The sequence below is a fragment of the Dendrobium catenatum genome, unplaced genomic scaffold, assembly GCF_001605985.2.
Source record: "Dendrobium catenatum unplaced genomic scaffold, ASM160598v2 fragScaff_scaffold_231, whole genome shotgun sequence".
Lineage (NCBI taxonomy): Eukaryota > Viridiplantae > Streptophyta > Magnoliopsida > Asparagales > Orchidaceae > Dendrobium > Dendrobium catenatum.
In genome coordinates, this window is record NW_021318693.1 from 10,144,488 (window position 1) to 10,156,914 (window position 12,427).

The following is a 12,427-nucleotide window of genomic DNA, read 5'->3' on the forward strand; positions in this document are numbered from 1 at the left end:
AACCATAGATCATGTATAATCGACATATATGCAGGCTTTAAGTGTCAGATCATTCACCCTTTTTTTTGGGACATTTAGGCCATTTAAGGCAAACTCACACACACAACGCATACACAGAGACTCGAACCTTAGACCTCTTAATTGGAAGCCTTAGCTCTCAACCAATAGACCAAGGAGAGTTGTGTCATTCACCCTTTTGAATGAATTCTTTTATCTGTAGTTTCTCTCGAATAATGCAAAATTCAATGTACAACCCAAAGGTGTTATGATCATGAATAGACTTGCCATGCTAACAACATAGGTAATATCGTATATATAGTATGTAATGGGTAGATAAACTTTCCCTACATCTTTGATAGGAGATTTTTTTCTATAATTTCCTTCAAGAGCATCTACAAGTTTACGATTGTATATAAGAGGCTCTGGACATCCATGCACCCAACTAGTTTCATTCAAAATATTTGTTTTGTACTTCTATTGTGATATAAAGATTCTATGTCAAGAGTGTGCAATCTCAATACAAAGGAATTAATTTAGCTTGCCTTATTCTTTGACTTCAAATTCTCCGAAAAACTTCTTTAAAGTCTACATAACCTCCAAGTCACTCCATGTTATGACGATGTCATTTGCATTAGCTAGAACACAGAAACTCCCCATAAAGTCATGTTTCACAAATAATGTATAATCATCTAAACTTTGTTTGTATCCCATGATGTGCAATACCTTGGTGAGCCTCCTGAATTTTCCCTTGGAGATTGCTTTAATGCATATAATATATTTTAGTCTATATACTTTTTGTTTTTTGTTTGAGCCAAACCCTTGTGGAACCTGTAATGCCCTCAAAATGATCAAAATAATGTAAGCATTAACTTCCTATGAATATTAACTTATTTTATTATAAGTTTATATAGATGTAAATTAAGTTAATAGATTAATCAATTTAGTTAATTAACAATTAACTTGATAGTGGATAATACTATAACATGTCATTTATTTAATATATATATAATCAATGTTAATGATTTCGTAAGTATAAAAGGGTATATTCTACTGTAGCTATTCCACTAATCTGAGCATGCAAGGGATTGATTTTTGACATGCTGCAATCTGACGGCTAAGGGTGAGTTTAGTGGACTAAGTGGAAAGAGCAATGAGATATAAAATAGGTTTTAGTTCACTTCTCATTCCCAAATTTTTTTTACCACATATAAGTTTATAAGGAGTTTGCTAAGTTGTTGTAAGCGGGTGCTAGAGGATTCGTGAAGGCTCAGTTGGGAGGATAAAGTCCAAGTAAAACAATTTATAGCTATTAAAATGAACTTTTGTTGAAATCTATGATTAAAAAGGATGTAATTTAATAGTGTTTGCTGAAATCAGTTGGTGGTAGCTGAGTTCATTGTGGTAGATTGCTGGACATAGGAAAAGAAAGAAAATGATTAATATTGAATGAAGATGAACTTAATAGAGATTGTTTACAAGAGGAAAGGAAGACAAAGTCTAGGAGAACAAATTCCTAGCGAGGTGAGATACCCAACCAAGATTATAAGAATTAATAAATATTTTATTATTGCACTCCATCTTGATTATGCTTATGACCACATTTATTTTAATTACTTTGTATGAACATGGTCGAATATGTATAAAATTATTTATGTAGAAAGTAATCTTTATCAATGTTAATGATTTCGTAAGTATAAAAGGGTAAATATTCATAAATAAATGAATGAGAAAAAGGGCACCTAAAAGGCAACTAAAGGGCACCTAAAGGGCGGCTAAAGGGTAACAAAGGGCACCTAAAGGGCAGCTAAAAGGCAACTAAAGGGCAACTAAAGGGCAGCTAAAGGGCACCTAAAGGGCAACTAAAGGGCAGTTAAAGGGCACTTAAAGGGAAGCTAAAGGGTAACTGAAGAGAACCTAAAGAGCAACTATGTCATCAAAAGCATATATCATTAGGGCTAAAAAGGATGACTATATAAAAAGTGAAATAAGTTATATATGGGGGATAGGCCCGCACAAGTAAAGGCGAAAAACATGATAAGATAAGCCTACACTCTTAATTCTAGAAGTTGAAAAATTTGATTGTAAGAGTAATTTTGAAGTTCTATTTGTTTTTGAAGTTCGTAAGTTGTTTTTATGGGAAGATACCGAATGGTACCGAGCATGTTCCTTAGCAGTACCGAGCATGTGTACCTAGCGGTACTGAGCAGTACCTAGCATCTACCTAGCAGTACCGAGCAAATACCTAGCTGTACCGAGCATATACTGAGCGGTACCGAGCATGTACCTAGCAGTACCGAGCAAATACCTAGCTATACCGAGCATATACTGAGCGATACTAAGCATATATTTGAGGCGTACGCCTCAGCCAGAATTGCGCAATTGCGCCTCTGAGGCGCGCCTCAGTTCAAGTGAGGCGTACGCCTCTGCCAGGAGAGGAATTGCGTAAGCCTCGAGGCGGTTTTGGGTCAAATTGCGCAGAGGCGCGCCTCTTATTGCGCAATTTTAAACAGAGATTCAATAGTAATCCTTTTCTTTCTTTTCCTATGTCCAGCAATCTACCACGATGAACTCAACTACCACCAACTGATTTCAGCAAACATTATTAAATTCCATCCTTTGTAATCATAGATTTCAGCAAAAGTTCATTTTAGTAACTATAAATTGTTTTACCTGGACTTTATCCTCCCAACTGAGCCTTCACGAATCCTCTAGAACCCGCTTACAACAGCTTAGCAAACTCCAGATAGACTTATATGTGGTAAAAAAAATTTGGTAATGAGAAGTGAACTAAAACATATTTTATATCTCAGTGCTCTTTCCACTTAGTCCACCAAACTCACCCTTAGCCGTCAGATTGCAGCATGCCAAAAATCAATCCCTTGCATGCTGAGATTAGTGGAATAGCTACAGTAGAATATATATATTAAATAAATGGCATGCTACAGTATTATCCACTATCAAGTTAATTATTAATTAACTAAATTGATTAATATATTAACTTAATTTACATCTATATAAACTTATAATAAAATAAGTTAATATTCATAGGAAGTTAATGCGTACATTATTTTAATCATTTTGAGGGCATTACAGAACCTCCATATATAATACCTCCAAATCAACATGTAAGAAAGCAATCTTTAAACTCAAATCATTATATTTTCAATCCTTATTACCTGCTAATTATAAGAGACTACAAACAAAATTCATTTTAATAACAATACTGAAAGTTTCAAAATAATCAATCACATGTTTGAGTATAGCATTTTGCCACTAGTCTACCTTTATGCCTCATCAGATTTGTACTTTACAATAAAACTAATCTATAGCCTACTTTTTTTTTAGTTGTGTCACCAATTCTCCTATTTTGTTCTTTTAGAGAGCCTAAATTTTCTTCTAACAGGTCCGTTATGCGAGAAATTATTATGTGCAGACTTCAGACGTAAAGCTACATCCGAACGCCAATAAAATTGTTACGAGTGGTTTGCCTGGGTAAAAAATGCCACGTGGATAGTCCGCTAGGACTACCAACCCAATTTTAATCTATCTTGTCAGCCCGACCGCCACCCGCCTACCCAGAGTAAGGCAAAAAGGTGAAATGCCGGAAATTTTCAAATTTCAAGCGCCTATTTGATTTTCAATATCCGGCAATTACAGTTCTCCGAAGTTCCTACAAAAAATTCTCCTTGCAATTTCCAGCATTTCCTTCTATCAGTTCTTGTGCAAATGGAGTCACTTGCAAAAAAAAAAAAAAAAAGTTGCTCAACATCCGGAGCTGGCACAGAATAATTTCTCCCGTTATGCAGCTAGCCACAGAATAAAATAATAGCAGAAGCTACAAACCCGTTGGAGCTAAAATGTCAAACAATTACAGCTAAATTCCACCAAAAACAAAATTTAAACTAATTAAAAAATATGCATGCAAACTTTATCAACACATGCAAAATTATGTACAGCAGTAATAAAACAAAAAGAAGTTGATCTGTATTACAGATCAACCACAATAACATCGCATCGAATAATTGAATAATAGATTAAACATCAAAACTGGGTAGATCAGTGAACTAAGGTGGGGAAGAAAACTTGTCCCTCTTTTGCATTGCTATGTAAGATGGCATCAGAAAGACCTTAATTTACCATTATATAAGCAATGAAGCAATCTTCACATGCCCTGTCAGTGCCTTCTGCTGCGGCCATTTTGCCTTTTTCTGCCATAGAATTCTGCTTTGCCCGGCTTCAACCCAAGTGGTTTAATGCCCCTTCTTTTCCCCTCAGGAGGGTTCTCAACCTTCTTTTGCTGTTTTGTATTGGTAGACAAAAAGGAAATCTCTCGCGAGCCACCGAGACCAAGCTTCACATTACTTGGAGCAGCAGATCTCTTCTCGAGTGCCGCAACCCTCTCGCCCAGAGGAAGGGCATCATCCTTTGCAAGGGAAACTGCGCTCCAAAATGCTTCAGCGTGGCGCTCATCCTTCACTTCGTATAACCTTTATGGAAATATTAGAAGAAGAAATGCAGATAAATATAACCTTCGTATAACCTTTGAAAGAAAAATAAATGTAGCGGATGTTGAAATCTAACGTACTTAACATCCATCAAGTAAAAGTACACAGCTCAAACAAATCGATTGCTTATGATTCCGTAGTTCAGTTTAATTGCGTTCGTTCCACTACACCACTTCTTGATCAGTGTTATACATGCAGAACTAATATATATGAAAGGAATTGGTGAGAAATTATTTTTTTTTTATTCCAATATTTGCACAATATTTATACAATCATAGGACAGCTTCTATTAAAAAAGCATATAAAATCAAGGAATAATAATTATAAAATAATTACAATAATCAATGAATTACTAGGTAGACAATAATAATTAGTGAACAATTATAATAATCCACGAATAGATGAGATGGCACTAATAATCTCAAGCAAGGGACATGAAATGAATAAGGTGGAGGACTATTTGCCTCACTGAAATATTTAGGGAAGTGGAATTGATGGAGATTGTTTTTTTTTTTTTTTTTCATTCTCCCCCAAAAAATGAATGAGTGGATATTCATTCCAAGTTGGCATATCAAATTTTAATTATTACTCATGACAATCCTCTGATGAGAATGCCTCCGATTGCCTATCTATAATGATAAACCGAGTACATATTATACCATCTAGCTTCTCTTTTATAAAATGTATACCCACTTCATTATATTTTGTTCGATCACTTTGCACAGAATTATATGCAATATTGATGGCTAACTTATTCTCACAATAAAGCCAAATGGGATCTTTACATTTAACCTTCAAATCTTATAGGATAATTTTCAATCATAATAATTAGTTGATTACTAGTGCCATGGATATAAATTTGGCTTGTGTGCTAGATCATGATGCGGAATTTTGTTTTCCAAATTTCCAAGTCATGAGTGTTGCCTCTAAAGAATGTGCAATATCCTAAAATTGACCTCATATTAACCATAGATCATTTATAATCGACATATATGCAGGCTTTAAGTGTCAGATCATTCACCCTTTTGAATGAATTCTTTTATCTGTAGTTTCTCTCGAATAATGCAAAATTCGATGTCCAACCCAAAGGTGTGATTCTTTATGATTATGCATGAATAGACTTGCCATGCCAACAACATAGGTAATATCGTATATAGTATGTAATGGGTAGATAAACTTTCTCTACATCTTTGATAGAAGATTTTTTTCTATAATTGCCTTCTAGAGCATCTACAAGTTTACGATTGTATATAAGAGGCTCTCGACATCCATGCACCCAACTAGTTTCATTCAACATATTTGTTTTGTACTTCTATTGTGATATAAAGATTCTATGTCAAGAGTGTGCAATCTCAATACAAAGGAATTAATTTAGCTTGCCTTATTCTTTGACTTCAAATTCTTCGAACAACTTCTTTAAAGTCTAACTTCCAAGTCACTCCATGTTATGACGATGTTATTTGCATTAACTAGAGCACAAAAACTCCCCATAAAGTCATGTTTCACAAATAATGTATAATCATCTAAACTTTGTTTGTATCTCAAGATGAACTTATTAGAAAAAGAAAGAAAATGATTACTATTGAATGAAAATGAACTTAATAGAGATTGTTTAAAAGAGGAAAGGAAGACAAAATCTAGGAGAACAAATTCCTAGCGATGTGAGATACCCAACCAAGATTATAAGAATTAGTAAATATTTTATTATTGCACTTCATCTTGATTATGCTTATGGCCACATTTATTTTAATTACTTTGTATGAACATGGTCGAACATATATAAAATTATTTATGTAGAAAGTAATCTTTATTAATGTTAATGATTTCGTAAGTATAAAAGGGTAAATATTCATAAATAAATGAATGAGAAAAGGGCACCTAAAAAACAACTAAAGGGCGCCTAAAGAGCGGCTAAAGGGCGGCTAAAGGGTAACAAAGGGCACCTAAAGGGCAGCTAAAGGGCACCTAAAGGACAGTTAAAGGGCACCTAAAGGGAAGCTAAAGGGTAACTGAAGAGAAATTGCATCAAAAACATCGCTTCTAAACAATTATATATATATATATATATATAAAATTGCTCTTGGATCAAAATTTTCTATTTTAAGGATGTGTATGGACAAAAACATCGCTTCTAAACATCTCAGGAACAATTTTACTTGAGAAATTGAAGCGAGGGAAGAATTTAACTATAACTTGTGGGATATTTAAATCCAAAGAACATTATAATTAATCGGATGGCTTGTACACAACCATTTTTTGGAGCGCAAGCGTACGCAACATAGCATTGACAAGTGGAACGCATAGTAAATGGTTGATGACTCGTTTTGACACCTTTATGGTTCTTAGCGAAAAAAAGTCTATTCATGTATGGATTAGGGTGAAAGAGTCTTCACCTAACTTTCAAATGTCAATCATTTTTCTTACAATGTCAAGATAGCTATGAGCAAGGCGCATACACACGAACCCGCTTTTTGTCAGATCCAAAACCCTAAACACTAGGTTATTATTAGCCAATCCAACCCAACCATAAGAGCCTGCCCTTTTGATTCAATAGGAACATCATATCGGAATGGTAAGTACACATTCTTGGACCACAAACCAAACTTATCCTAATTCAAACAAAGCCTCAAGAGGTATGAGAGTAGTGACATCAAGTGTAATGCTATGCTGATCAACGACCTAGTGTTAAGACAACCCAAAACCCTAAACACACCAACCCACTTTTTTGTCAGATCCCAAACTCTAAACACTAGGTTGTGAATGCACTGCAAATCAAATCGAACATAATTCAAACAAAGCCTCGAGAAATATAAGAGTAATGACATCAAGTGTAACAGTAGGCTGATCAACAACTTCGTGTTAAAACAATACTAAACCCTAAACAAATGAACCCCTTTTTTGTCAGATCCTAAACCCTAAACACTAGGTTATTTATTAGCCAGCCCAACCTATAAAAACCTACCCTTTTCGATTCAATAGGAACATATATAGATTTTAAACATGCATTCCTGAACCGTAACCCAACTGAACTTAACTTAGACAAAGCCTCGGGAGATATGAGTAGTGACATCAAGTGTAACACTAGGCTGATCAACGGCTTAGCATTAGAAAGAAAAGATTAAATAATTGATAGTTTGCAGCTTCCTTGGTCATTGAATTCTATAAAATCAATTCTTTCTTTATCAACTCCAATCATCTTCCTCAAGCACTGTTGTTAGGAAACAATTTATTCGCTTAGATCCAACTAAAATTCAAAATAAGTGGGAAGATTCAATTAGAAATACTGAAGAACATTCTAAACATAACAATACACACAACTGAGTATATCTTTGAAGAGGGAAAGTTCCTAACACAAGCCATGATCCACAACATCAGTCAACTGATTGTCCCAACAATAGTTTCAACCTAGCCGTAAGTAAAACCTAAAGTTTTAACCATGCAGTAGGAATAGCTTTTAATAATATTTAATTAATCCTTTTTGTATTTACTTCGTTTGTTTTTAATTAGTAGGTCTAAATCGATTTAGCCATAAGCCCAAATCGAATCAGCCATTAGGAAAATTTAGACTTTAAATACAGCCCTGTAGTATAGATTTGGGAAATAAATACAAAATCTATTTTCTTCTATCCCTCATTCTCTCTTCTAGGAGTCTATGCCTACTCAAAACTCAAAAGGTGTCCCCTAAGCTTTTTATGCGCCAAGGAGCATATCAACTAGTGCTCTTGTGATTCAAAATAAAGAATTTAAATTTCACCAATGCTTTAGGCACAATGCAATCCAATCAACCAGTGCTCTTTTCATCTTGAAGGCCCTGTAACAACTTGGTATAAATGGCAATGAATGAAAGGCCAAAACCCTTGGTCCAAATTCATACTTTCTTAACAAAAATGTTCTGATATTTCTTCATACAAAGACCTCCACAGCAAACCTTCCAAATTAACCAAACAAACTTCATTCTTAAATACCAAACGGCTTTAAGAAAATCTTTCTTTTAAAATTTTCAACTTATCTGAATTAACTCTCATTAGTTATTAAAGGTTTGAGCTTAAACAAGAATTGGTTAGGGAACTTTTATTAATAAACCAATTAATCTCTTAAATACAATGAAATTGGCTCATCATCACAAATCTAAATTTCAAGATTTTCTAACCATACCTTCGTCCCAATGGTGGAAACCACTTCCTACCCATTCCCCCAACAAGCATCCTCGCGTACCACCCAAACCACCTTCACTCACCCAACTTCCCACAGCCTACTGCTATTGGTCCTACCCACCAAAGCTCCCACAATTCAATACAGGTGCTTTCCATTTGACGTGCTATATTAACCCGCAAAATATTCGTATTTTAATCGATAGTAGAAGCACTCAAAAATTTATTCAAGATAGCCTTCTTCAACACCATCTCAAACCACAACCGATTAAACAACTTAAGGTATCTATTGGCATTGGCAATTTATTATTAAGCAATTTTTAAATCTCTCAAGTCGCAATTACCATACAAGGGTATCAAGTGCTCTTAGATTTATTTGTTCTATCTATTCACGGCACTAATATCACTCTTAGAATGCAATTGTTACAATCCTTAGGCTCCAATTCACACAATTATCACAATCTTATCCTTAAGCTCCGTTTCACACAATTATCACAATCTTATCATGAAATTTTCTAATAATGACTGCCACATTACTGTCACTAAAGAACTACAATTTCTTTAGAATCCTATCTCTGTTAATGAGTTCCAAGCTTTGATTTTCCATCCTTCTGTTCAAATTTTCATAATTCAAGATTAGTCCTTAGACAAAAAAAATGATATCTTAGTAATTATTTTCATTCAAATGATATGTCAATGAATGTTTTGTAATTCTCCTAATGGATTTGGGTTACTGATTTTAATTCCAAAAAAAGCTAAAGATCAAAGGAACATGAGTGATTAAATGGAAAGGAAAAATGTGGAAGTAATAGATTGCAAAAAGAAAGAAAGATAAAGATAAAGCTGCAGCAATGAAGGCTACAAATAGAGGACAAGATGGAACAAAAAACAAAGATCCTGCAACAAAGAAGGCTTACAAGTTCTAGGCAATGCAACGATAAAGGTTATGACTTATAGAAATGCTGAAAAAGTCTAACGATTTGATTTCCATGATAAGAATTAAACAGAATTTATTATTTTTCACATTCCAATATTTGTTTATGTACACAATCATAGGATAGCTCTAATAAAAAAAATTTAAAAAAAAAAGGATAGCTCTAATAGGAAACATACAAAATATGTGAATAACTTGTGGAATAATATAATAGTTCATGAATTAATAAGGAAGCACTCCACCCATCGCCGAAGTTGTATGAGGTGAATAAAGTGGACAATTGCTACGCTCAGTGGAACATTGTTGCAGGTGCAATTGATGGAAATTAAATTTTCCACAATACTTGCATGATTTTTTTACTGTGATATGGCGTCATCAATTGGAAGCAGATGAAGACCCCTAAATAACTAGGTTAAATCCCTTTTTTCCTACCTACCAGGCTATTATTGTTTATCACAGCAAATTCTACTAAGAATAAGAAGAAACATACAAGATCATTGATAGCAGTATTACCTCACACGCTTTGGATTCTTCTTATGCTTTTTATCCTCATCAGACTCCTCTTCTAATGATTGAGAAGCTACTGAAGCATCAGAGCTACTGGTACCTTCTTCCTCATCCTCCATTACTGGGTCAAAATATTCTTCAATCAGAGAGGAATTCTTCTTGGTAGATTGAGGATGAAGTGAAAGATATTCACGTGATAGCTCATCAACTTCAAAGTCCTGCAAAATACGCAGAAATTTATCAGAAAAAAAAAGAGTGATAAAAAAATTCAACAGAACGATATACCAGATAAAATCATTGGGATGTGGAAAGATCATGAGTGAAATCCATATTCTCAGATACAATCATTTTGATGTCGTACGATAACCAAACAAAACTATCTAAACATGGAATTTATAGCAATAAAGTAACTAGTTAAAAACAGTAATACAAATTGTGTTTAAATGGCACAAGAAGAAAACTTCGTTGCAGATAAAAGCAAAACCTCTACTTCTCAAAATGAATTTAGAATTATAAATCCAAAATTTAGATTGATATCAACTCCCAGTAAGACAGCTAAAAAAATATTATTTAGATTTCGTGAACAAAGCACTAAAAATTTATTATTTGAATTTTGAATACATGGTACTGCTGAATGTATTGTATCAATCAAACTTAATGACCATAAGAGAAAATGTTGGAAAAAGTAAAAAATTAAAAAGAAAAACTGCTATTTGAACAATATTACAGACTTTCATAAAGCATAATTCAGTTTTGGTGGGGTGAGGAATATATCACTAAGGAACCAGAAGTAAAAAGGGTTCTCACAAGGAACAAAAACAGTTTCCACATATACCTTATTCTCAAACATTGCAGTAAAACGTTCATCTCTCAAAATATCACTCGTCAAGCCTCTATTTTTCTTTGACAATTTCTTTTTTGCATTATGGTCATCTGCAATCATCACCTCACCTTCCGCTTCTTGATTTTCAAGAAGCCTAGCAGCAAGCAAACGGTTTACTTTGGGCAACTTCCTTTTAATCTGCAAAATTGAATTTATAAGCAAGATCCAATGCATGTGCAGCATATTAGCATAAAAAAAAAAATTCAAGTTACCGTAATGCGAGAAGCGCGCTCAGCCTCAATCTTTTCCTGTTTCTTCTTCTCTATATAAGTTTCATAAGCAAATGGATCTACAATAGCTTGTGCCTATAAAAAAGATTGAATTGCTATCATAAATTCATAATATCATTGCAGATTTATAAAAATTTCTTTAGAAACCCGAAGAAATTTATAGAGGCTTCCAAAATCCATTTAAGTTATTAAAATGTTCATAAAATATAACATAAAACAGGTATAATATTGCACTATAACTTTGTATTTAAAAATAATAATGTCCATTACAAGGATAAATACAATTACTAAGAACAGTATTTATAAAAATGGAGCAAAGTAACATTTAATGAAAAAAAAAATATTGTAAGAGAAATAATAACTCAAAAACAATAAAAAACAAACATGGTAATAATCATGAAAGTGAAACGATATAATTCTGACAAATGTACACAAGAAATGCAGACAAAAAAAGTTACAAAAAAAGGAACCCAGACCAACTAAAAGTTATAGCACATCAACTGCATAAGCCTCTTATGGAGCAGAAGAAAGGTTTGAATGCTCAGGAACCTAGTCCTCTAGGGGCCAATTTGTTTCCATGCAAGTATTTTAAAGTGGATGGAGCTTACCTCCAAAAGTGAGCTTCAAAAAGTAAAGCTTGTTTGTTTTGCATGCACTCACTTCTTGGAAACTCAATTTCAATGTTCTTGTGGATTGCAATAAATATCATATTTATCCACTATCTTTGTATTATCTTATTGTGATTACGAATATAAGTAATATCGCGCTGAAGCTCCTTTTAACTTTATGTTATTATATAAGTAGTTTATGCAAAATAGTAAGAAAGCAAGGTGACTTTCAAGAGTTCACAAGTGAAACTCATTGCTCACCTTTCTGTAGGCGAGTTTCAAGCATAAGAACTCACTTTAATTCAATTCGGGAGAAACAAATACTGAAATTGAGTTTCACTCACTTGCAAACACATATGTTGAAACAAACTAATCCTAGGTGACACAGAATAAAACTAGAAATATCAGGATCACAAGTACAATTAAAATAAAAGCAATCAAACAAAAGCAAACACTTACAACACAGTAAATTAAATATATTACAAGTCCGAGAAAGTACAAATACAATAAATTCATCCACTATCTATAAAAGCAACAATGCCCAACCACCAAATACTACATCAAATAGAACAAGCAATTCTAACAAGAATTCCTAGCAATAGGAAAGCC

The 12,427-nt window shown here is 33.7% G+C and overlaps 1 protein-coding gene across 2 annotated transcripts in view; it reads right to left on the bottom strand.

The window, feature by feature from the left end:
• Positions 1-3,826: 3,826 nt before the first annotated feature.
• Positions 3,827-12,427, bottom strand: part of LOC110109385 (nucleolar protein 10) — a 45,823-nt gene continuing 37,222 nt past the window's right edge. For both annotated transcript variants that reach the window (XM_020840440.2, XM_020840441.2), the window contains exons 14-17: positions 11,193-11,285; positions 10,933-11,118; positions 10,104-10,315; positions 3,827-4,487 (exon numbers count right to left, since the gene is read on the bottom strand). In XM_020840440.2, the coding sequence (XP_020696099.1) occupies positions 4,175-4,487; positions 10,104-10,315; positions 10,933-11,118; positions 11,193-11,285 (804 nt within the window). In that variant the 3' untranslated portion in view covers positions 3,827-4,174. The remainder of the gene's footprint in view (positions 4,488-10,103; positions 10,316-10,932; positions 11,119-11,192; positions 11,286-12,427) is intronic.